At 46.9% G+C, this 25,842-nt stretch overlaps 2 protein-coding genes and 1 long non-coding RNA gene across 4 annotated transcripts in view; all 3 read left to right on the top strand.

Annotated features, from left to right (window-relative positions):
• The window catches only part of MCM3AP (minichromosome maintenance complex component 3 associated protein), a 48,736-nt gene extending 30,486 nt beyond the window's left edge, over window positions 1-18,250 (top strand). For both annotated transcript variants that reach the window (XM_081192779.1, XM_081192780.1), the window contains 10 exons: window positions 2,054-2,188; window positions 4,026-4,179; window positions 5,118-5,376; window positions 5,529-5,626; window positions 6,410-6,800; window positions 7,941-8,198; window positions 10,044-10,173; window positions 13,835-14,038; window positions 16,109-16,259; window positions 17,414-18,250. In XM_081192779.1, the coding sequence (XP_081048905.1) occupies window positions 2,054-2,188; window positions 4,026-4,179; window positions 5,118-5,376; window positions 5,529-5,626; window positions 6,410-6,800; window positions 7,941-8,198; window positions 10,044-10,173; window positions 13,835-14,038; window positions 16,109-16,259; window positions 17,414-17,560 (1,927 nt within the window). In that variant the 3' untranslated portion in view covers window positions 17,561-18,250. The remainder of the gene's footprint in view (window positions 1-2,053; window positions 2,189-4,025; window positions 4,180-5,117; window positions 5,377-5,528; window positions 5,627-6,409; window positions 6,801-7,940; window positions 8,199-10,043; window positions 10,174-13,834; window positions 14,039-16,108; window positions 16,260-17,413) is intronic.
• An 8-nt stretch (window positions 18,251-18,258) lies between these two features.
• Window positions 18,259-19,074, top strand: LOC308581818. Its single transcript, XR_014005307.1, has 2 exons — window positions 18,259-18,582; window positions 18,623-19,074. It is a non-coding gene; the product is annotated as an uncharacterized lncRNA (long non-coding RNA).
• A 1,591-nt stretch (window positions 19,075-20,665) lies between these two features.
• The window catches only part of LOC308570720 (lanosterol synthase-like), a 28,176-nt gene continuing 22,999 nt past the window's right edge, over window positions 20,666-25,842 (top strand). Inside the window, exons 1-6 of the mRNA XM_081165632.1 lie at window positions 20,666-20,792; window positions 21,474-21,645; window positions 22,948-23,086; window positions 23,902-24,010; window positions 24,862-24,983; window positions 25,526-25,622. Coding sequence (XP_081021758.1) covers window positions 20,782-20,792; window positions 21,474-21,645; window positions 22,948-23,086; window positions 23,902-24,010; window positions 24,862-24,983; window positions 25,526-25,622 — 650 coding nt within the window. The 5' untranslated portion in view covers window positions 20,666-20,781. The remainder of the gene's footprint in view (window positions 20,793-21,473; window positions 21,646-22,947; window positions 23,087-23,901; window positions 24,011-24,861; window positions 24,984-25,525; window positions 25,623-25,842) is intronic.

Here is a 25,842-nt window from a genome sequence, read left to right as displayed (position 1 = left end):
CAATATACCGTATTTTGTGCCCCATAGGACGTTCCGGCCCATAGGACGCACCTAGTTTTTTGGGGGGGAAATAAAGAAAAAAAATTTTATTTCCCCCACAGGTGCGGGGCTGGAAGAACCAGGTCGGGGAACAGCGGGAAGGCGCGCTCTGCCTCCCCGCTGTCCCCCGAGCTTGTGGGGCTGGCTATGGGGGGAAGTGCACTGATCCCGGGACTGCAGGCAGCTCTGCGCGGCCATCGGGAGGGGGGCGGGACTTCGCGCCCCGCTCCCGGTGGCCGCGCAGAGCTGCGCTGATCCCAGGACTGCAGGCAGCTCTGCACGGCCATCGGGAGCGGGGCGGGACTTCGCGCCCGGCTCCCGGTGGCCGCGCAGAGCTGCGCTGATCCCGGGACTGCAGGCAGCTCTGCGCGGCCATCGGGAGCGGGGCGGGACTTCGCGCCCGGCTCCCGGTGGCCGCGCAGAGCTGCGCTGATCCCGGGACTGCAGGCAGCTCTGCGTGGCCATCGGGAGCGGGGCGGGACTTCGTGACCGGCTCCCGGTGGCCGCGCAGAGCTGCGCTGAGCCGGGGACTGCAGGCAGCTCTGCGCGGCCATCCGGAGCGGGGCGGGACTTCGCGCCCCGCTCCCGGTGGCCGCGCAGAGCTGCGCTGATCCCGGGACTGCAGGCAGCTCTGCGCGGCCATCGGGAGCGGGGCGGGACTTCGTGACCGGCTCCCAGTGGCCGCGCAGAGCTGCGCTGAGCCGGGGACTGCAGGCAGCTCTGCGCGGCCATCGGGAGGGGGGCGGGACTTCGCGCCCCGCTCCCGGTGGCCGCGCAGAGCTGCGCTGATCCCAGGACTGCAGGCAGCTCTGCGCGGCCATCGGGAGCGGGACGGGACTTCGCGCCCGGCTCCCGGTGGCCGCGCAGAGCTGCGCTGAGCCGGGGACTGCAGGCAGCTCTGCGCGGCCATCCGGAGAGGGGCGGGACTTCGCGACTGGCTCCCGGTGGCCGCGCAGAGCTGTGCTGATCCCGGGACTGCAGGCAGCTCTGCGCAACCCTCGGAGCCGGTCTCCCGAGGGTTGCGCAGAGCTTCCTGAAGCCTGGAGAGCGAGAGGGGTCGGTGCGCACCGACCCCTCTTGCTCTCCAGGCTTCAGCGAAAGCCTGCATTCGCCCCATAGGACGCACACACATTTCCCCTTCATTTTTGGAGGGGAAAAAGTGCATCCTATAGGGCGAAAAATATGGTATAAAACAGTATTTAATCTATAAAACAATATTAACAACACAGGCAAAATAGCAACTGCAAAAAATAAAGTAAGCATACACACACTCTCTGGACCCCCATCACTCGTAATCTTTCGCTCTGTTCAGTTCATTAAAATACGCATAAAATGCATACAATTCCTGTTGCTAAGGCAGCTTAGCCAGATGTTGCACCTGCTGGACTCTTTGCGTAGTGGGCCACGGGGGAGACACTGGGGCTCTTGGGCCTGCCACCAGTGGTTAGGTGGACTCTGGGTAGCTTGCCCAGGCGCTGTTGAGGAGAAGCTCACCCTCCTTGCTCTTGATAATCTGGAGGCTCATTCCCACTCAAGGAAGCCCAAGGCAAGCCTGTCCCTCCAGAGTGATGAGTTGCGGCTGCACTTGGTGTTGAGGCCGGCCAGGAAATCCAGCTGTGCCTCCATACCCAGGACACTCTCGCTGCGCCATGGCCCATCCACCACCAGCTGCGCCCTGTCTGATCACAGAGATCATGGGGGAGTCTCTGTTAGTGGTCCCCCACAACTCAGAGGCACAGCTGTAACTCATAGGAGCCATGTATTCAGCCTTGTGGGCCTGATCCTGTGGAACTCCCTACCAACTGAGATTAGACAGGCCCCCCTCCTTTCTGAACTTTAGGCCCTTGACACTCCTATTTCAGATGGCATTGCATGGTAGCTTTCTGTTTCTCTGTCAAATGTTAATTGTTCTTTGTGTTTTTAAACATATTCTGCGCACTGCCTAGAAATTCTGCATAATAATAAGTGTTATATGAAATAAAAAGAAATATTTTTGTGTGTGTGTGTTCCTAAGGGATGCAGTGTGGACTCCACTGGATCTGCCATCACTGGTAGCTGAAAACATTCCAGTGAAAGAAAAAGAGGTTTTTTGGAAAGTACTTCTCGTGTTGCCAGGCTATGAGGAATCTCCAGTTGGGGATCCCAGAAGGTATTTTTTGCATTCAAACTATGCCGAGAAAGCCAGTAGCTGGTGGTGTTGCCTGCGTGGCCCTCAGGGCTGACCTGTTATCAGCAGTACTGCAGCCTAGTAGATGCTAGCCATTCAGAAGACACAAAATAATTTGGTTTGCTACTTGCTTATGTTGGTATTCATAACTGGAGACTTGCATGAAAATGTTTGGTTTTGTTGTTTTTTACTCCCTCGCCCAGCCCCATGTTGCTGACTGAAACAGTCTTCTAGTCCCTGGAGCTCCTTTTCATTAAAAGAGACATTAAAAGTTCTCCAGCATTGCTGAGGCCCCGGGAATCTTGGTGTCAGTGCCTATTGAACTTTGAATCTGGGTTAACTTCAGCCAGTTTTTCCTGTGTGGAAGAATGCAAGCTAGCCATTGTGTTCTCCATGACTGTACTAGGCTTGCTATGTCCCTTGTGCCATTGTTCTTCCCTTTGCATAGAAGACGGAGAAAGTTGGGGTATTGGGTACTTGGAGTCCTGCCCTTAGAAGCTCCATTGCCTTGGCTCCTCCCATAATAGTAGTGGCTTTTAAAAACAGGATTAATGGTAGTAAGCAGTTGAGCAGAGAAAATAGAGAACCTGTAGCACTCCAGGTGTTGCTGAAGCACCATTTCTTTCAGCCCCAGCAAGCATGGTCAATGTTGGGGGATGATGGGAGTTGTACTTCAGTAACATGTTCTGCACGTCTGGTATAGCCAAACCAGTGCAAGCCACTTATGGTGACTTGTTGGAATCACTCGCTGACTGGTAAGTATGAATGAGATGTTGTGGGCCTAATGCCAGATAGGTTTCATGTCACTTCAGAATATGCCAGATATGTTTGTTTCAGTGGAGCCAGTTCACAGATTCAGCTGTGAGCAATCAAGTGATGTACGTGCACCGTAAACTTGCCCTTTCTTGCACTGTTGTTTCTATGAATATTTGTAGGATCAGGGTGTCAGGAAATCTCTTTATTAACAGGTTTATTCATTTATTATCAATCTTCAAGCCAAGAATTTAGGAATATAGGTTTTCGGTATTTCAGTTAAGTTTCTAATGCTAACAATCTGTGCACCTGGGAGAATTGCCCATTGAACAGAATGGGACTTGCTTCTGAGTAAACATGTATAGGATTGAGTCATATCCTTATCAACCTGTGTGACACCCCTTAAGATTTCTGAAAGGAATCTTAAACGTTACAGTTCAGTAAAGGCATTGGCAAATAGGAAAATTACCATATTGTGGCTGTGCAAATTATCATATATATTAATAGTGATCTCATTTCTCTGAGTGTTGATCCTTATATAGCCAAAGCCCCACAAGAGGGAGGAATAAGGAAGTTCAGGGGACCCTCAAGATTTGCCTAATTACAAAATATATTTAGAACCCCATGGCCTGGTGGCCCAACCGGAATATGTTGGGGGGCCATGGAATGCTGACTCTCTTTCTGGGGTGGAGTGTTTGTACATAGAACCAGGTGAATGAGAGATGTAATGGAATATGCTGAAGGAGGTCATGGTTGGCTATCTGAAAGAGGGAACAGGGTCGCTCTCCATTGCAACATTTTTGTGGCAGTCCTGCTTGTTTGCTTGTATAAAATGTTGACTTTAGATAGTAAATTCAAATATGATTCTTTTAGATACTATATTAACATGCAGATAGTTTGTGAATATTTAAATGAAGATGTCTGTTTCTTTCAACAAAGTAGCACACTCTGATAACAACACTATTATTTACAGGATCTAAATATTTGTCACTTTTTAAAGTGGTGGCAGAGTTTACAATTAATTTGTGATTCTATACTGAAAGTATATCTGGTCTTCTGTTCACAGAGTTATAGCAGACTGGTTGAAAGCTAAGCTTATGATTGGTAAAAATTTGAAGGAAGATATGTCTGTGGTAAAAGGTGGAATCCAGACCCTTGCATTGCATACTTCTCTTCATATGAAAAATGACTGGGCTGCTTGTATCAGTGTGTGTGTCAAGGTCAGTTCAAACATTGCTTGCTACATGTTAGTGTCATGAGAGGTACCGCAAAAGCTCTGCCTTTTGAAAGTTCAGAATTCAGTAGCCTGGTTAAGGCAGACTCACTGTATCAAACACATTCCTGTGATTAAAGTTCTTTATTGGCTTTCATTTTGTCTCCTGGTGTTGCTTTATAAAGCCCTGCACCGTCTAGATAGGGAACCTTTTTCAGGCCCCAGGGCCCTGATGGAAGCCTCATTCCAGTAGCGAGGGATGCCAAACCCCAACACAATCACAGATATTTAACACACCCACCCACAAAGCTATTTGCCATGGAGGCAAAGGCACATATTTAATTATTATTAAATTATGCAATTATATTTCATCTATTTTCTTCATGGACATTTTTCTTAATGCATTTTTTTTGTTATTTTGATTTTTTTAAAGAAGCCTTCAGTATCGTTTAACTATGATTTGTTGTTTGTTCCAATTGTGGTTTGCTTGGAGCAAAACAGACCGCAATCCCACATTCAGACATAATGCTAAGTCAGGAAATTATTGTTTTGTTTTCTCTTCACCCGAGGTGGGAAAGGCAAAACTATTATAGATCTGCACATTAACAGTAAGCCATTAATTTGTTTAACTTTTACTGCCCAATGTTGTTATACAGATTGGACTGTTTGGTCAGTATATTTATTCACGGAGAGTAGGTCAATTAGCGGCCGTTGGCCAGGACAGCGGACTGGCGTCTTCACGTCCAGGGGAGTCTGCCACCGAATGCCCGTTGCTTTGGAGCAAGCAGCAGGGAAGGGCTTCTGCCTTCTGTGGTGCTTGTGGCCGGCTTGTGGCTGTCTGCTGCTAAAACTGGATGCTGTGCTAGATGGACCCGTTGGCCTGATCCTGCAGGGATGCTTTTAGGTGTTGACATTTCCCCCTATTGGTTTGCTTTTCCTGTGTAGGTGACGGAGGGGACGCTCAGTCCCTCGGAGCTGAATGACCCAGAGACCCAGAAGGAGCTGCTTGGCACGAGGGGGCTTCTTCTCCTTCTGTCTCCTCGAGTGAGCAGTGAGGATGTAGTAGAGGAAGAGGTTTACTGGCTTTCAGCCTTGCTGCAGCTAAAACGGATCCTTCAGGCAAAACCTTTCCAACCAATCGTCCCTCTGGTGGTTCTTGTCCCAAGTCAGGGGGATGAAGCCATAGAAAAAGATGTAGAAGGAGGTATGAGAAGTTTCTGCACTTGGGGGTAATTGCTCTTTAAGTCAACTTTTTCATTTGGAAAATAGCTGTGTGGTTGTCTCTTCTTAATTCTGTGCCTTTTCAGGGGGATAATGGAGTAGTATCACTAAAGTGGAATGTGGTTTCTTTTAAAGGACTGATGCTGCCAGATTTGATTTCGGCTAACCTTATTTCAGGTTACAACATAGTTGTCATTCCAGATTCTGTGAATGGGTTGCAAGGTACCAGCAAGGTAAGAACCATCTCCACAGAGAGGTTGTAATTTATGCTCCTACCAGGTTTAATGATTTTTTGACACAGGGAGAGTATTATTATCAGTTCCATTTTAAAGCTGTAGGTTGGCAACTCAAAAACAAAGCAGAAACCAGTGTGCTGATTAGAGTGTCAAGACTACAGCCTGGGAGACCAGGGTTGAAATCCCCACTCAGCCATGAGGCTCACTGGATGACCTTGGGTCACTTGCTCTCAGTCTGACCCACCTCACAGGGCTGTTGACATGCCACGCTCAATGCAGGGAGGCTTTTCATCTGGCTACTTAATAACCAGATTCCCCATTGAAAGCCCCTGTAGATGCCTTCCAGCTCCCAGTCCTATCTCAGGCTTTTTCCATCACTGCAGAGATTTTGGGCAGTCCTCACAGGAGCAATTGGTTGTGAAGGATGAAGTACCATCTCTAAATACAATGGCATGAGCCTTTTCTGTTATTCCATACTCAGTTGATCTTGTCTACTAGAACCTTGTCTAATAGGGAAGGTTGTCTAATATGGAAAGGCATCGTCAGCATAGGGTTTTCACCTTGGTTTAGTAGATCATGGGAGTGGAAGCCTGTTTTTAGTAAGTTTTTTTCAGCTTCATGTTCATGTTCAGTTGTGTTGGGGGAAGGACTGGGTTTGAGAGCAGGACTGAAAGCATTTATGTATCAACAGAACTGACTCCCTTAATATGGTGACTCATTGATACGGATTTTCACTTTATTGTCAACTAGTGAATTTGTCGTGTGTAATTCTGTCTACAGCTCTCTGAAGCTGTGCAGTGGCTGGTTGCTCAGTGCCCGAGCTCAGACAAGGTTCACTGCCAGACACTCATGCAGTATGTTGAAGACGGTGTGGACCGTGAGTTCAATAAGCACTTCTACCAAGACATGAAGGAGAGATCCCTTGCTGGCTTGCCCTCTCAGGATCCAAGTGCCATAATAGAGCTGTACAATAGTGTGATACAGTTCCTGGCTGAAGTTGCCTCTTCAGAAGATCTCTGTGAACTCTCCTGGCCTGTTCCTGAATTTGCAGAGCCCGGGGGCAGCAAAGTTCTTCCGCATCTCCAGTGGAACACCCCCAGCCATCTGGGCTGGCTGAAGAAAGCCCTGCTCTCCTTCCAGATCCCTCACATGGATCTCCCTCCTTTGGGCGGTAAGAACTCCTAACCAGTACTGTTGCCTAGTAGCAGTTGAGAGACTGCTGTGTAACACACAAATAACATGCTAACACCCTAACAAATAACACCCTAACAGAGCCAGTGTGGTGTAGTGGTTAAGAGCGGTAGTCTCGTAATCTGGGGAACCGGGTTCGCGTCTCCACTCCTCCACCTGCAGCTGCTGGGTGACCTTGGGCCAGTCACACTTCTGTGAAGTCTCTCAGCCCCACTCACCTCACTGAGTGTTTGTTGTGGGGGAGGAAGGGAAAGGAGAATGTTAGCCGCTTTCAGACTCCTGAAGGGGAGTGAAAGGCGGGATATCAAATCCAAACTCCTCCTCCTCCTCCTCTTCTTCTTCTTCTTCTTCTTCTTCTTCTTCTTCTTCTTCTTCTTCTTCTCTGAATTATAATTGTCTTGCTTATCACAAAAGAAAATGCATTAGAAAGAAAATGTTTCTCATCATGAGAGTCTTTAAGTTACTCCTTGCTTCCATCATGTTTTGTGTATTTTGTTGCATGTCTGTTTATTGTTCTGGAATTAAATTTTGAATTGGGAAGTAGCCATTTTTCCCAGATGTGTACACACGTGTATTTGTGTGCATAAGGACAGAGCTTATCTTTCTGTTAAGCCCACTTACCTGAAATATTTCCTTATTCTTACTGTACCAGATCTTGATGCAAGAAGCTTTGGAACTCCCCCTATATTTTCTTGCTCTGCTTTGCAAAAAAAGACCTAACATTTCAACAGATATTTCAGCAAATGTTGACAGGACTCATTGGTTGAATCCTGGTTGTTATTTTTGTTGTTTCTGCTGTTGTTGTAATTATTATTAATTGTGCTGCGCCCTGATACTTTGGGAGCAGAATGTTTCTGAATAGTTACCGGAAACCACAAGAGGGGAGAGGCGGGGGGGGGGGGGGGCTCTTGGCTCAGGTCCTGCTTGTTTCCCACAGTTGGCCACTGGGAGGACACGACGCTAGACTAGATGGGCTATTGGCCCCATTTGGGGGGCTTCTCTTGTCTGCTTTGGCTCAGCTAATACCGGAGCAAATCTGAGCTGTAACATTGGCCATAGTTCTTTTTTGTTATTGTTAGGCAGAAACTTTAATGTATCTTCTCTTTCCTCTGCCCACCAGCTCCCTGGCGCCCTGTTTGTGCCATGATTTTCCAGTATTTGTCCCAGACTACCAGTTCTCTTCAGACCCAGGAGATACTTCAGTCCCAGGTAGAGAATTTGCTGAGCAGAACTTACTTCAAGTGGAAGAGTAGGAAACATGCCAGCTCAGAAGACAATGGCCCATCTGTGGAAGAGATCCCTTGGGACAGCATCTTGGCACTATGCATTAATCATAAATTGAGAGACTGGAAACCTCCACAAAAGCCAATAGCACCAGGTAGTAAATGTCTCTGGACAATCTCTTATCTACATTTTAAATTTTTTTCTGTGTTCTGTATTAAGTTGTGTTTAGCATATATTAACTTTGCCTCTAGCCCCAAGAGTCTTGCCTGTATCCCTTGCTAACAAACGTATTATGGCATAAGCTTTCATGGCTTACACTTCCTCGGATGTGTGAAGTGTTATCGTAACTTCTGGTCTATATACACATGGAGTGGGGTGTGTGTGTAGAAAGGTCAGGGGTGAACGAAATCTGGAAAAGTACAGTGCTAATTGCATACTTAGCTGTGATAATTCACAGAACAGTTCTTGATGACTCGGCCATTCTGGCATTGGTAAACCAATTAACACATATAAAGGTAAAGAGAACCCCTGACTGTTAAGTCCAGTTGCGGACGACTCTGGAGTTGTGGCGCTCATCTTGCTTTAGTGGCTGAGGGAGCCAGCGTTTGTCTGCAGACAGTTTCTGGGTCATGTGGCCAGCATGACTAAGCTGCTTCTGGTGAACCAGAGCAGTGCACAAAAATGGCGTTTACCTTCCCCCCAGAGCGGTACCTATTTATCTACTTGCACTTTGACGTGATTTCGAACTGCTAGGTTGGCAGGAGCAGGGACTGAGCAAAGGGATTCAAACCCCATCGTGGGGATTCGAACCGCCAACCTTCTGATCGGCAGGCCGTAGGCTCTGTGGTTTAGACCCCAGCACCACCTGCGTCCCCTATTAGCACATATAATGTTCAAAAAATCCATTGCCTCCATTCAGTCCACAAGTTACACCATTGTATTTAAAGCCAACGATTTCATGTTGTAGTCTCACTGTGAAGTTCCTTTGCTTCAAGTTGGCTATTTTAAGATCATTCACAGAGTGTCCTTGGGAGGTTGAAAAGTCCCGTCCCCCCCACTGGCACTTTAATATTGCCGTTTCTAAGGTTAGGCCCTGTTTGCCCTGTACATTTAAAGCAGTATTGTGCCATTCTAAACAGTCATGGTTTTCCCCTGGGAAAGTAGTATATTGAAGGTGCTGAGCATTGTTAGTAGGCCTCTGTTCCCCTCAGAGAGCTACAATTCCTAGAGTTCCCTGGGAAGATGGATTGGTAGTTGAACTATTTTGCGAATTGTAGCTTTATGAGGGGAATAGAGGCCTACTAACAACTCTCAGCACCTCCAATATACTACAGTTCCCAGGATTCTTTGGTGAAAACCATGACTGTTTAAAATGGTATGATGGTGCTTTGAATACATAGTGCATATGGGGCTCAGTTTTATGTCCATTTACCCTTTTGCATAGAGACTGGACTGTTTGCCCTGGGTAAAATGTGTTGTTGGTAGATGATACCATGTATCACATTGGAAGATGAGCAGGTGAACGGAGACATAGTGCTGCCAGAGTCAATATGTGGTCAGAATTAACATCTGGGATTGCCACAACGGCTGGTCTTTGTTATGTGGCCTGTTGCTGCTAGCTTGAGGGTCTCTCTGTAAGCAAGTACAGCCTTTACACCCAACGAAGTGTCATTGTGCAGAAGGGACTATAGATCATCTAAGCTGCATTTGAGTACTTACAGCTGCAATGTGTGGCAACAAGTGGCCTTCTGTCATTTCCCCTTCCAAATCTTTTAGATTATGCCTTGGTACCAGTAATTTAATTACTGAATGAGTGTACTTATACTGAACGCATGGGCAGAAGGAAAAGATAGCAGTTTTGTTCAAACAAACATTTAGTGTTTGCATTCTAGAGCGACTGAGGCAGAGTTCCTCATTTCACGATAACTTCTGTTGAATCTGGAAAATCTATGTTACTTTTGATTTTATGTTGGGGTTCTGTGTGTCTTGCGTCTAACAGAAGCAGTGAGCAAAGATGGACAGACATATGTATATTTTTCTGAGGAGCAATTGAGAAAATTCACTCGTCCTGTTTTATGGGAAGAAGCCAGATTAAAAACTCAGAAAGAAGTCCAGCAAAGTGAAGGATGGTGAGATTGTCTAACTTTTCTTTGACTTTTAGCAGCCCTGCCCTCTTCCCTTTCCTTTTTGACACCTTCGCCTCTCACAGCCTACCTCTGTTATTCTACCCCCTTAACTAACTAATTGGCACCAAGAGTGCTGGACTGAAGCCCAGTTTAGGAAATCAGTACTTGTGGCAATTATTTAAAGTTACTGCTTTTTGTTACCACTATCTTCCCCTGCAGGCTTCCTCTGCAGATCTTAGGATATTTCATTTCTGTAAATCAACAGGAATGTGTTTGAAACTTAGTGCTGCAAGAAACTGAGGTTCTGAGGTGCAGAGAAATTTTCAGAAGGCGATTGGAAAGTATCTGCAGTACCTTTATATCATCAGATTGATCCATTTGATTAGATCTTGGGAAGGTTGTGAGAATAGCTGTATTTGGATATAACACTGGCCATAAAGCTGTGTTTGTTTATTGCAGGAGTTGCCAACCCTTTTGGAGTTGTGGGCACATTTCAAATTTTGAGAGTGTTCTGGAGGTGCCAGGGACAAGATGGCTGCCATGGAGGAGCACGGCATAGCACAAAATGAGAGAGAACCCCACCCCTGGCAATCTTATGCTTACCATGGGAAGTCAGCTACATCCTGCTGGCCCCCATTTTGGAGATGCTGATGCTGTTGTTGTCTAATAACAACAGGATGCATTCCTCAGTGTCAGGAAAAGACCAGAAGTAGCCACAGCACTCTCATGTCACATAAATCACTAAGAAGTTACCTTAGTAACTACATTTTGCCCCATAACTTTCTAGGAGGGCTAGAGACTTACTTTTTTTCCAAAAATGAAAGCTCACAGTCTGAGCATTTTCCCAGGGCAGCGCTGGAAGCCCAACCAGCCACCTCCCTGGTGCCTGCAAGCACCAGGTTGGCAACATCTGATTTATTAGATAGGATCTCAGGTGAGATTACAGCCTGAACAAACTGTAACAAACATTGAGTGCTTAATCATAGTTTGTACTAAGCTAATCCATCTGTGTTTGTTGCCTCAGAGGAATAGATGAGCAGAGCAGGGAGTGTTCAAGCCATAGGCACCCACATACAGTCCAGTTTGTTTAGTAATGTTTTGTGACCAGTGTTGCATCTGAATGTGGCTGTGCTGAATAATGCATTGAATAATTATTGTTTGTCTTTCAAGCAATAATTGAAAGGTTGTGTGAGAGAGACGCCCTTGGTGTGGGATGACACCTTCATTTGAAAGCTTCAACCTTTTAAACATGTCTATTCCCCTTTTAAACACACTGAAACTTTGATTTGAAAATGGATCCTAAAAGATTATGCAGCTGAGATCGAAAAGCCCCCCCAGTCGCATATGCAATCATATTTTGTTTCCCCCCCAAAGATATTTATTAATTTTTTTTTTAAAATATAACAATGAAAAAAATAAAAAATAAAAAGAAACAAAATACAAAATAAAAACAGTTAAAAAACAAATAATTTTCCATACCATACCTTCCTTATGCTTATTTCCCCAGACCTCCTCATACCTCCCAGCTTTTACCCATTTATAAACCTTTTTTTTTGTATCTCCTAAAGCATTACAGCTGGAAACCCCTTAGTTTCTATCCAACATCCTTCTAACATTCATTAATTTTACAATATTTCTGTAAATAGTCTTTAAATTTCTTCCAGTCTTCTTTCACCAACTCTTCTCCCTGGTCTGCAATCATATTTTGAGCCAAGAGGCATGGTGGTAACCTCAGAGCTGTCAGATTGCAAGAGAAGCTAAGTAGGCAAAATTAACAAAGAATCACAGAATTGTAGAGTTGGAATGGACCCTGAGCGTCATCTAGCCCAACCCCCTGCAATGCAGGAATCTCAGCTAAAGCACCCATGACAGGTGGCCATCAAACCTCTGCTTAAAGACCTCCAAGGAAGGCGAGTCCACCACCTTCTAAGGGAAGCTAAGTTTTTAAGCAGAGGTTGGACAGCCATCTCATGGATGCTTTCCTGCAGGGGGCTGGACTCTGTCACCCTCCAACTCTGCCATTCTATCCCTCTAAGAATGATCTGACAGCATACTTGAAAGCAGCACTGAAGCCATCAGAGGATGGGATAGACAAATAGGAAAAGTGGATATGGTGCAAACTGCCTGTGCAGACAAGAACCTCAATATTGAGCAGACAGGAAAATGAAAGAGTCTTTAGAAGCACATTGTGGTTTTGCAGCTCTGGCTAGAATCTGAAAAAGACATTGTGGAATTAGGAAGGTATGGGGAAGCTGCAGCCCATGGGCTAAACTTGGCCTGCCAGGATCCCGAGTTGACCTGCAAGACTGTTTTCCCCAAACCCACAGCCACTCAAGTTGCATTTGATGTAGAGACAAGACATCAGGTGTGGGGAAGGCAGAGATGGGGCTTCAAAGGAACAATTGGGAGCTTATAGTGAGCAAGGTTTGCTTCTACCATTCATCAGTTGATGGGAGGTGGGAAGGTATTTTGCTCCTGCAGCATTTTGCCAGCATCTGCTACATGAAGGAGAACTTCTCTGTGCAGTAGATGCCTGCAAAATGAGGGCTTCTTTCTCTCTCCCCTGCTCCCCCATCAGCTGGTGGGAAGGAGAAAAAATGCTTTGCCAGCCCTATGCTCAGTGCTTCCCAAAATGTAGAGTAGGGCTGAAAACTCCCTTTGTGCTGCAGTTCCCAAGCAGCTAATAGGAAACAGTCATTCAGGTGCTTGGGAACCCCATGTGAGGGATTTTGCAGGGCAACTCACCTGTCAATCATGCTGGCATAAGGATGTTATGAGTTGGCCAACAAGGATGGGGCAGATAAAGATCTCTCCTCCAGAGCCAAAGAGGACTCTCACCCTAACCTAAACAAATGAAGAATTGGACTATCTTCGCTGCAATGAAAGCTAAAATATTTAGATCTTTTTAGTTTTACAGACAACTAAGTGGCAGAGAGGATAGTGTTTTATATAACTATGTACAATGAGGAAAAACAGGTTTTTGTCTGCTGTTATTATACTAGATCTTGGCCATCTAGGGAAACTGGTTGACAGTAGATTCAGGAAAGTACTTCTTTACAGAAGTAAAAGGTAAAGGACCCCAGAACGGTTAAGTCTAGTCAAAGGCGACTATGTGATGCGGTGTTCATCTCGCTTCGGGCCGAGGGAGCCGGTGTTTGTCTGCAGACAGCTTTCTGGGTCATGTGGCCGGCATGACTAAACTGCTTCTGCTGCAGCGGGACACCGTGACAGAAGCCAGAGTGCACGGAAACATCGTTTACCTTCCAGCTGCAGCAGTACCTATTTATCTACTTGCACTGGTGTGCTTTTGAACTGCTAGGTTGGCAGAAGCTGGGATAGAGCAAAGAGAGCTCACCCCCGTAGTGCGGATTCAAACTTCTGACCTTCCAATCAGCAAGCCCAAGAGGCTCAGTAATTTAGACCACAGTGCCACCTGTGACCCACTTTACACAAGATGTGCTATTGGATATATGATTCATGTATTCATCTAAGATACAGCTAAATGGAACTTGTTAACACTGTTTTGATCACTTGTGCAAATAGCATGCTGGGCTAGATGGAAACTTTGGTCTAGTTCCAGTAGAGGTGCTGTTTTACTTGCTGATATTTCATAATTCTGGTAAAAGCAAATAATATCCTTTGCTTGATATTTTTCATTGCCTAGGTCCAAAATAAAAACTCAGTCTTTTGCTAAGCTATATTCTCATTCATTGTCTCCGATGGAACATTGTGCCAGCCAGCAAACTGTGAACAACAAAGAACTAAGTATTTCCAGTGGAGGAGATCTAACACAGGCCATTTCAGAAGCGGATCATCTCCCTGAGTACCTGTCTGCCAAGTTGCAACAGGAGAAAACAGAGAGCAGGAGGTAAACGTTTTTCTCCTTTTTGTAAGTTGTGGGACCCCACAAGTTAACATGATGGTGCTGAGTAATAGTTCACAATTCTTAATCTCTGTAAGTGGCCCCAAAGCTTTGAGAAAACTACTGTCATTCAGCCTCTTCCCCCACTCCCAACACACAGCCACTCTGAGAGGACACCATGGTCTGTGGCTTGAGGTTTTTTAAGCCAGTTAGATGTACACGGTACGTAGCACAGCTTGTGAATACAGGCAATATCATAATTGGGTGTTTTTCATTCTTGGGAGTGTTTCATTTTGGCGCTGAGACATAAGTTTAGGTATCCTGTCCTGCAGTGCTTTATTTTTTCAAGAAAAATAGGTGCTGGAACTCACCATGAAGTTGTTAAGTAAGTCGTCAGGTGACTCAGGGCAGCCCTGAACAGATACTGGTTTGTCAACAGCCATGTTCACTTCCTACAAAGATGCTAAAAACTATGGCAAGCTGTCTCCGTAGTTGGTTTGTTCCAGTGCAGGTCAAACAAATGCTCCCTGCCTCCCTTGTTCTCTTAGACTCAGGAGGGTGCCTAGGGCAGCTCGGAAGGGCCCTTGGGCAAATGTGCACATGTGCAACTGTAGAAGGCTAGCTGGAAAGCTTAAAGGCCGCTGCCACTACACGGGAGATAGATTGAAGAAAAGGAAATGCAAATTGGCCCCATAGCTTGACCAGTCATGGCTAGGAGCTAGATGGAGTCTTAAATCTAAAAAAATGGCCAGCTTCCATTTTGACTTGAAATGTTGGTTTAGGGCTTCTCAGAAGTATGTAAGGGTCAGAAGCAGGTTGGGGTGAGCATTGACCTGTTTTGGGGTAATGGGGCCACTTGAGAGGTGCCAGAACTGCGTTCTGGTGTGCTCCAGCTGAAAAAAGCACTGCTGTCCTGTGAGTTGAAGGGTGAGCTGCCTCCGGGATCTTATTGGAACCAGCATTGCAAGCGTCATGTACCTCTGGAGAGTACAGATAGGAAACTTAACTGGAAAATACAAGTATTTGGTTCCCCTGAAAATTTAAAACGTACCGTTACACAAAGAAGAAAATGTTTGTTTATTTGAACTTTCCTACCAACTCTTTGTTCCTAAAAGTAATGACTGTACCACAATACGTTATATCAGATTTTTAAAACAGGAAACATTTAAAACCAGCAAATAAATAGTCAGAGTCTGGCTAGACAAGGAGGAGTGGTGGGAGGCTACAGCTGGGGAACCCCTAAGGAAGCATCCGAGTGGCTCCAAGGCTCTGAACCAGGAGAAGTTGGTGGGATACAGAAGATAAGCCACAGGAAGAAGGTGGGGACAGATGGGTTGGAGGCTCAGCAAGCAAGAGGTTTAAGTAGAGTGAGGCAGCTGAGGAGGAAGACAAGGCTGCAGCTGGAACATTCCCAGCCCCCCTGCCAATTCAACTGTTTCCGCTCTCCTCCATCCCCAAGAACGAGGAGGGTGTTACATGTAGCAGAATAAAAGGGAGCCCCTCCTCGAAGGAACTTGCGACTGTTGGGAAGGCGGCCGGCTGGGGAGGAGCCTTAGGAGGAAGGGGAAGGCTCAGATCCTCAGTTCTGGCAGCTGCTTCATTGGGTTAGTTCTGCCCATGGAGTTCCTGCTGGGTTTTGTCTCTCTGAACAAAGAATCAACCTTACTGCTTATCTCTATGAGTTTCTGTGCTGAATCACAGTGGAACCAGCTCTGACAAAGACGCAGAACAATAGGCAATGAATATGTATAGCAGGCGGTCAAAGTCGCCCAAAGTCCTGACTAGAAGCTGCTGCCAAAACCTAATAAGGGTGAGTGCCAGCCATTTTGAGGGGCGAGGGAATTCCACAGTTGGAATGCCTCTGCCGATAATACCTTCTCCCCTCTTGTGGTGGCAGGAGAGCGTTCCCCATCAGTCTTCTCATGTATCTAAATTCTGAGCGGTTAGTGGCTTTCTGCGTCTGTTCAAACACCTTGAACTTGTCTCAATAGCATATAAGCAGCCAGTGCAGCTCCTTCAATGGATAGAGCACAATCATTTACCCATTCTTTTTGTCCTTTGCCTTTGTTGGCCTAGGTTTGAGGAGCAGTTGCAGCAGTTGTTAGTGAAAGACTCTGAGTCATTCCAGGATTTTCCCTCTCTTCCTCTGTATCTTCCTGAAACTCTGGTGGCTGTGCCTCAGATTATCCATCCCCAAGCCAAAACACCAGTGCTGAGAAGCCCAGAGGTAAACTCTAGAAAAATAAGAGTGGAATAAATCATATAGGGTTGCTATATTTACATGAAGTATCTGTAACTGATAGATTTTATAATTTTGTGGGTGGGGGTGGTTGGAGAGGAGGGGCTGGTATGTATGGGTGTCAAATATGCCTGTTTCTGGGCTTTGTGGTGATGGCGCTTTCAGCTTCTATGGTGATTTAATTTTCTCTGACTTGTACACTTAAGCTATAAAACTTGATTACTATAATCAGTTTTCCTGGAAAGCCCACATGTTTTGTGGTTGGATCTAAACATAGTTGAACTCCAGTCACTTTGGAATCAATGGAACTTTTGTCATGACCAGTTTATCCCATTGATTCTAGTGAGATTTAGGTTCCACTAACTTGGGTTGCATCCAGTGAAGTTGCCCCATGCATTGCGCAGGAGAGCTTTTCCTTCCTCTCTTTTCCCCATGTGCCACCGATAAAATCTGCTCTGATGGGGGGGGGGAGGAAAAGAGAGGGGAGGGTAGTTTCATTTTACAAGGGGAAGTCTTTGCATGAATGGGATGGTCATTGTAGATCAGAGTGGGGAATCTGTGGCCCTCCAGTTGTTGCTGGAGTGGAGCTGCCATCCATTGGTTATGCTGACTGGGGCTGCTGGGAGTCCAGCAACAGTGAAGAGCCACAAGCTTCCCATCCCCACTGTAGAGAGTGTAAGCCACGGGTACCACACGGTTGTGCCACTTCTGGAGAGGGGTAAGAGGGCAACCAGCCTCGACTTTGAGATGGGATCAAACCTACAATTCTTCCTGCCTCTTGGACACTATTTCCCAGCCCAGGAGAACTAGAGGCAGAACCACTTCTTGGAGGGGGCCCTTGAATGACCCTGATGCCTCCCTTGAACTTGAATTGCAACACCCCCTCCCCCAAAAAGTAGGCACCGCTGTACTGAAGGAACATCTAAGCAGGGTTTAAATTTATAATTGTTTTCTATAGCCTTTTAGTGTCCCCAACAATTTGCCGTGTCCTACAGCAACATGTGTGTGAATAAATGTGGTTATTCTGGGCTGTTAGATTAAGTGCTTCTGGTTAGGGGGCAGGTTGGGTGTGCTGCTAAACTGTTGGCTTTCTCAAAAAAACATTTTATACTGTATTAACAATTTTCTCTTTTGCTCTTCAGGCTGCAAGTTGGACAGAATTGAGAGACACAGATACCCCTGTGTCACAAAGATTTGCCTATTTGAAACAACTAATCAGGGCTAACAAAGAAGAAGAAATGACTTGTGAGCTCCACCTGTCAACATTGCTGGACATGATAGATGCTTGATCAGAGTTGACCCGAACGTGTGAGGCCAGAGAGCTCATAATGGATGATGAACACACATGATTAGCCTACAATTTCTGCATAGAAAACAATGGAGGCTTTTGTGGATGAATAGTTCTTTCCCTTTTGTGGATGAATAGTTCTTTCCCTATCATACAGTACTTGTATATGTTTGCACAATAATGTTACAGTTCCGTGAAGATGAATTGATCCTTAGGTTTTACATTTTAATTTTAATTTTGCTCTTTTCCTGTACCCACTTCCTTGGAGTAAGCCTCCTTAAACGTGGTGTAAGCCTCATTGAACTCCTCCATTCTGTTGATGAAGCCAGCTGCTGGAGCCCACATAGACAAGAGTTGATTCTATGCATGGTGAGGAGAGAAAGAGGAGATTGCCTCTGATTCCATAATCAAATCTCAAATATTTGTTTGGGAACTGGTCTGATGTGTTTCTCGTTGCATATGCATAAGGCCCCATTCAAACACTGTGCTCCCACATGAATGGTTGCTGGTATTGGAGACAGGGCAAATGTGTGATTGGATGGGAAGATCAGGTCACTGTTGCTCATGCTCTCCACCATGTGTAGGAGAGACACTATTGACTCGCCTGGTCACTTCATCGACTTGGCTGCTGCTCTGAGAAAGTATGACAACCCTTTATCTGTGTTATTTGCTCTGCATGGACAAAATGAATTGACTGCTGTGCATCCCTGTGTGGAATTGACATCCATGGCGGAATTTCCATATGTGGAGTTGCCTTAGTAAGATTACTGCCTTGTCACAAAGGAGGCTCAGATTGGAGGCTTACACAATAAGATGCTTTAGGGACTTATGTTTTGGTACATGCGTACAGAGGTGTGTTATCCGTGCTATTACAGATTTCTTGTCTTCAGCAGAGGCAAATTAGGAGGAGCCAGAGATCTCTCTTGATAAAAACTGAAAGAAGTACTTGGTGTTGCAAAGGGCAGATACCTGTATATAGAGATCAATTTCAGCAGAAGCTCTCGCCCAGAGGTTGCAGCTCATGTTGCAGATTTACATGATTATCTAAATAGGATGAAACCAGTGTGTGCTCTAAAACAGAATGACCAAAGATGATTGGATGCCGTGTTGTTTCCATTTTACATCATGTAGTCCAAGGGCAGCTTGCTTTCACATGGCATTTAGGCACCAGAGTGCTGTGATAAGAATTCTCACCCAGGATGGTTTCAAATCCACCTGTTTGCAGTGCCAACGCAGGCTGCTGAAGCTCTTTCATGCATTTTTGGGCTGCTTACGCTGCCATTTTCATTAAGGAAGGGAAACAAGTAAATTGTAAGGTGGAAAGCGTGTGTAAAAAAATACTGGAAAATTTTGCCTCACCTTGAGAACACTAGACTGCTTTTGTTAAATTACCATGGACAATCTGGTTTGTGTATGTGTTTTAGAAATGGCCTGTCCTGCATTTTGCTTAGATTTTCATATTAGGAAATAATTTCTTAAGTCTGTATCTTTATCAAGAGGAAAGCAACTACCTGGGGGAAAAAAATCTGATATGCAGAGCTTGTAAAGTTGGCAAGAGCTTCCTTTCCCAAGAATCAGTAACTTCATATTCTGCATATTTATTTTAAATTTTGTGTTGCTTTCTGTTTTAAGTTGTGCTATTTTACAGCGTCCTTTCTAGTTAAGTATGTGTGATTTTCATACGTACATTTATACTGTATTAGGCTAACCTCCAAGGCCCTGATGCTTTTTTTCCAATATTTCAGATATTATATTTAGGTTTAGGGTCTACTGTAGCTATTGTCTAAGAAATAAAAACTATTCTGACACTTTTGAAGTGTTGCTTAAAATTATTGCTTAGTGTCATCTATGGACATGGTGCTTTTCCAGGATGCCTGTTTGGCAGGCCCACAAGAGGCTTGCAATTAAAAAATATGTAGACAGAAGGAAAATCACAAAGGAAGTGGAGGAGATTGAGGCAGAGGTAAACAGAAATTATATGTGATTCTTTCAAATACAGGGACTTTGGCTCAGTGAAACATGGTACTGAGACCAGCGGCGTAGCGTGAGTTGTCAGCACCCGGGGCAACGCAAGTAATTTGCGCCCCCTAACCCGGGGCAAGGCAAGTAATTTGCGCCCCCCCAACCCCTAACCTGCGAGTTGGCGCTGGCGCTGCCGCGCAAACAACGCTGCTTGCCCGGAGGAGGATGGAGGCAGAAGCAGCCGCCGCCTGTGGCTGGGCCGAGGGGATGGCGGCGGCGGCAGGGTGCAGAGGCTGCCCGTGCCCGGCCAGGCGTCGGTGGCGGCGTCGGCGCTGCTGCAGCGGCTGCTCCTCCTGCGAGCAGTGAGCGGAGCGCAGCCACAGTGACGGCGGGGCGCGCGCGCGCTAGGGCGCAAGGCTGGCGGTGGCGGCGGGGAGCCCGGCGGAGGAAGGAACTTGTCCCTTCCCTCTGGACTCGCGCCCCCCCAGATGTTGCGCCCGGTGCGGTCGGCACCCCTGGCACCCCCCACGCTACGCCACTGACTGAGACTAAGAGGGAGGGTTCCAAAAGCTTCCAGGGGAAAGTAGTTTTCAGGAGGGCTTTGAAAGACTTGAGAGCATTCAAGGACTCTCACCCCCTGTTACTCACTGCTAGATTAACAATGGCAAAGCACTGGAAGACATCCCATTTGAATCGAGTGGGCATAACAGCATCAAGCAATCTGGAACTGGAGAGCAATGAAGAAAGGAAAGGAGACAAATGTGTAGAAACATCGTGCTGCTGTATTGAACGCACTGTTTAAAAAGAACTCGCCGCCTCAATCATATGGGGAAATGACTTTGGTCGCTGGTAGGCGCAACAGAACAGATGCAACTCGGGGCGCGCCGGCTTTGCCCAATGCAATGCCCAATGCAAGCGGTGCAGCTGCTCCCAGTTCTCCGCCTGCCTTTTCTCCAGCTGCCGCCACCGCTTTGCCTCGCCTCTCCTGGCCCCGCCCACCCGCGCGAGCAGGGCTCCCCCGCCCTCCGCCTGCCGTCGAGGCCTCCCGATTGGCTGGGCCCGGCATGGGCTCATGTCAGTCCAGATCGGATGTTGCGCCGCGCGCTTCGGGACTTGTAGTTCCCTCCGCCGAAGCGCCGCAGCCGCCGCCGCCCGCCTGGACTTCCCTTCCCGGCATGCCGCGGGGCGAGGCTCCCCGGCTCCAGCTCCCCGGCGAAAGATGCGGCGCCGGAGTGCGGGCTCGGGCGGCGTAGTGGCAAGATGGAGGGGGCGTGAGTATGGCGCGGAGGAGCCGAGGCTGCCCCGGGAGGGCTTCAAGGCTGGGGGGGGGGGCAATTGTGCTTTATTTTTCGGGGCGCGCTGTGCTGCTTTTCCGCACCAGCGTCGCTTCTGGCGCTGCGCTCGCGGCCGCCCCGGGGTTGCAAAAGTAGCATCACTTGAGCTCAGTTGAGAAAAGGGAGCGACAAAAAGGAGCAGGCTTGAAACCCTTCCCACAGGAGAACCTTTAACTCCCTGCAAGCTCAGAAAAGTTCTTACGCTGCCTCAAATTTGCCTGAGCCCAGTCCTGATGCTGACCTGCAACCCTTTACAGTGGTACCTCGGGTTACAGACGCTTCAGGTTACAGACTCCGCTAACCCAGAAATAGTACCTCGGGTTAAGAACTTTACCTCAGGATGAGAACAGAAATCGTGCGGCAGCAGCGGGAGGCCCCGTTAGCTAAAGTGGTACCTCAGGTTAAGAACAGTTTCAGGTTAAGAACGGACCTCCGGAACGAATCAGGTTCTTAACCTGAGGTACCACTGCACTGTAGTTTGAAGATGGAAGTCCTCTGGGGACACTTTTTTTTCTGAACCAAAAAAACATCCTAGTGCTCCGTTATTTTTAATCTGAACTATTCCTAAGGTTCGGCTCTCCTCTGGAATTCACCTGTTCCCTGTATCTCCCCTGCTAGATGTCTGCGGAGAAGAAGAGGCGGTCCCTATAAGACAGAGCCGGCCACGGACTTGACCCGCTGGCGCTTGAGCAACGAAGAAGGGCGGCAGCAGTGGCGATTCCTGGCGGATGGCGAGGATGGTGGTCGGGAGCAAACGGCGCTGGAAGCTCACTCGCTAGGGCTCAGCACGGTAGGTAGGAGGCTGAGGCGACCCCTCGCTTGCTACCAGGTTCTGTGGTAGGACCACTTGGTTCTCTGGGGATAGTTCCGTTGGAAGTTTGATTTTCAAACTTCATTTTGTCTGAATGCACATTGACTTGAAGAAATCCTGTAGTGCTTATTCTTTGGCGATCGCTCACAGCCGAGTAAGAGTGTCTTCCATGAGCACGGTCTTAACAGTGAGCCCGTAAGTGACTGTGGAGGCCAATTCTGGATCCCCACATCCTTCCACAGTGGCGACATAGGTTTCCAGGAGGGAGTTGATCACAGCGAGGGTTTGCTAAACGTGCCTTCCTCTTGGCAGGTTTCTCCCTTTCGTCCTGAGTTTGAGTGTTTGAAGGCATATCCTAGGGTACAGGCAATGTTCATGTGGGGCTTCCCTAGTGCCCCATGTGCCCAGAAAATGGGTCCTAAAGCTTTGGCGGTGCTTCCTGGCATCAGCGTGTTGAAGGGAAAGAGCAGGAGTGGCAGAAGAGGGTGCCTTGCAGGAGAGGTTATGAGTTTCTTGTTGAGGAATTCCTGATGAGATTCCAGGGAATCCCAACTCATCTGAGGCTGCAGTTTAATTTCCCAAAAGTTACAAAGTGGTCCTAGAAGTCTGTGTTTTTCCAGTGCCAACTGGGATGTGAGAATTGCCCATATCTCTGCTCCAGAGAAAGTAAGCAGGACTGGCTTGTTGCTTTTAGTCTTCATGTATTGGGAGGTTCTTTACTAGCTTGTTTATTCTTGTTGGAAAAAATACGTCGCAAAAAAGCTGAATTGATCTGGCGGCAGCCCCTATGCTTCATTTATGGCCCCTTTCTCCCTTGCCCACACCTTCTGGCTGTTCTTTCAGCCTCTCTTGTGATACCCTCCTGAAAACTGGTTAGTCCTAATAAAATTTGGCTCCAGAGGCAGGTATTCAGCCCTCAGATTCCCGGTGTGTGGAGGGGTATGCCACCCTAAGGAAGCCTGGGAACATACTGAGAGGAGGCCCTGTGGTCCTTCCTGATAGATGCCAGAGTCTTTGATTCCCTTTCTGTTTGCCTGTTTTGCCAGCCCAGTCTCCTGCTTTTCCTTGCCTTGTTGTTCCTCCCTTGCCCTCTCCCTTCTCCTAGGAAGAAGAGAGGAACTGAGTGCCCCACAACTTGTGGAATTGGTGTCCTGCCCTACAAGGTGCTCGCTGGAGACATTCATTCATTCATTCTATTTCCCTGTCTGTTGTGAACCTAAGCTTCCGCTATAGAATTCACCTGCGTCTCTTTCCTCTTTTCTTCTTCACTGTAATTGGCAGAGCAAATTTTTCCCGGACTTGCCAAAGGCCTGTACAGCACAGGAAGCAGCAGTGAATGGGATGAAGTTTTACTCAGGCCTGCAAGCAGAAGATGGCCACTGGGCTGGGGACTACGGAGGGCCTCTCTTTCTGATGCCAGGTAGAGTTACCATGACAGCAGACTTTTTCTCCAACCAGACAAGCAGTGTTCCAGCAAGGGGTGACGTGTAACAAATCCGAAAGCGAACGCTTTGGGTGCGACCGAATCCCCCAACATCCCTGTGAGGGAGAGGTAGTGGCTGGGCCTTGCTTCTCCTGCTGGAAGGTACCCGTGGAGTTGACACAGTTGAGAGAAGTGTCAGCTGGAGAAGTGCTGCATGTGTGCAGGAGAAGGAATCATAGTGTCATAGAATTGGAAGGGACCCAAGGGTCACCTAGTTGCATCTGTCAGCAACCAACTTAGATAAGAAAGTTAATTTTTAAGTAAAGGGAGGTTAAAATAACATGTGCCTCATCTTATGGAATCATGTTGCTGGAACATTTAAGGAGGCAAAGAACCTTGCTTGTTTCACGACAGAGCTGTGTAAATTCATGATCAGGATTTTGTGAGGTATTGTCTACGTTGACTGGCAGCCACTCTCTGGGATGTCAGGGAGGTGCTTACCTCAGCTCTGCCTGGAGATGCCAGGGACTGAATGAGGGAGCTTCTGTGTGCAAGCCAGGTCCTTCCCCACTGTGCGCACCCATCCCTACAATCTTGGATCTCACGCAGGTGTATCCGCCTGGGTGTGAGGCTGGTGGCTGCCCCTTTCTGCCTATGTCAAGACGTTGCTCTCAGCACCTTTGATTGTAGCATACGTGATCCTGTCTATCTCTCCTCCTAAACATTAATGTTCTTTTTTGATGACTAAGAGAATCAGCATCTTTGGTGCTTCTGAAGACTGATGGTGTAACACACTGCTCTCCCTAAAACAGGGCTCTTAATCACATGCTACGTTGCCAAGATCCCACTGCCAGAAGAGACCAAGAAGGAAATGGTGAGGTACTTGCGTTCAGTTCAGCTCCCAGATGGAGGATGGGGCCTGTGAGTAAACTATAAAATTTGGTGCTTTAGAAACTGCCCACCTGCCAAGCTTGGTCCATGAGGGGTTCGGGATAGGAGGGGTCTGACCCAGCCGCTGGATCCAGTTCCCCAGCCCTTGTTGAACAATATGTTATGTTCCAGGTTGTGGAGACTAAAAAGTAGTTTGCCTTCTCCACTGCTCAGTGCTAGAAACTGGAAACTGGAAAGGAAAATGGAGAAAATGACTCCCCCACAGCCAAAGGTTAAAGTAAATGTTGGGTGATAAAGTTGGCTGTCCCCAGTGAGAGTGATGATTTATACAACATGCCTAAAACATTAGCACATAGATAATTGAGTAACAAAAATGCTCATCAGAAAAGGGCCCTGAAAAAAAGAGACAGAAGTTGTGGGAGAGTTACAGATTAGCTGGTGCGTCATGTGCAGAGCCCATGTGCAGCAGTAGTGGGAAAAACCCCCTTGTGCATTTGGCCCTTAGATTAGCCAGTTTGCATGAAGAGCATGGAAACAGTGGAAGAGGCAAGGCTCATTGTTGTAAAATTTAACTATGGATTATGTATTACATCCAAACTGGTCTAGTGTGTAAACAAAACCCTGTCCAGCAGAACCAGACCTGCTGGGAATTGAAACACCACATGAAATTTGTATAGTCTACATTTAAAATAGATGACATAATGTTCCCATTTGTTTTTGATGGTTGTTCTCTGCATGGAAGAGGATCAAGCTCTTTCTGTTGCTCAAATTGCCTTAGCCAGATTGCAGTAATCTTGATCTATCTGAAGTCAATCAGGGCAGACTGAGTAGCTGGGTCCAAGGCACGTATTCCTAACAGTTCTGATGTTTTTGTCTGGCAGGCATGTTGAGGACGTATCCAAGGTATTTTGTACTGCTCTCAACTACACAGCCATGCGAATCCTTGGGGTCAGTCCTGATGACCCAGATCTGTTGCGGGCTCGGAACAACCTCCACAGTAAAGGTGACTAACCAGGAGGCCACCTCACATGAAGGTGGCTTTGTTTTTCAGTCTTGTTATCCTGTGGAAAGGGAACTCTCCTTATTCCTAGAGTGAGCGTCTAGTTCTTCTAACATCCTATCACATCCATGGACTGTCTCCTTTCAGGAGTCTCTTTTGAATTTAATATGCAATACACGGTCATATATTGGCTGCCTTGAGTGCATCTGCTTAAAGCACTAGGCATGAGGATGCTGTGATAGAGCTCCATGCTGTTGTGCACAGGAGGCCAGAGTCCCCTGTTTGGGTCTTATCTCACCACCGATGCAGCATGATTGGCGGCACAGTAAGGAGGACTCTTTGGAGAAGGCTGAGAGGAGGAGGGATGAGGAAATAATCAGGGGTCAGACTTTGGCTCCAGTGGGAGTGTTTTGTTTATACTATCCCTTTTGCAGACAAAAAAGTCAAACAGTAAGCATTTGTTTCTTACAGAAGAGTCCATTTTACTGCAGCGATCTCTGGCTTTATAAATATCTGTATGAGTTCTTGTATATTTGGCTCTTCAGGTGGTGCTACAGGAGTCGCTTCCTGGGGTAAATTTTGGCTGGCTGTTTTGAATGTCTACAGCTGGGAAGGAATGAATACACTTTTCCCTGAGATGTGGTACGTGCAGTTTTAGAGTATTACAGTGCAAGCCTAACCATGTCTTCTCTGAAGAAAGTGCTGTTGAATTCAATGAGACCTGCAGGTATATGGCAGTAAAAAAATTAATACATAATAATGTGGCTTACTCCCTGGTAAGTGGGAATATCAATTTGAAGAGCTAAAAAAGACCTAAGTTTCAGGAGGCCCCAGAGACTGGCCACAGGAAGAAACCTTTTTG

This window comes from Podarcis bocagei (genome assembly GCF_964188305.1).
Source record: "Podarcis bocagei genome assembly, chromosome: 1".
NCBI lineage: Eukaryota > Metazoa > Chordata > Lepidosauria > Squamata > Lacertidae > Podarcis > Podarcis bocagei.
Note: the sequence above shows the minus strand (reverse complement) of the source record. Positions and strands in the feature narration are given on the sequence as shown.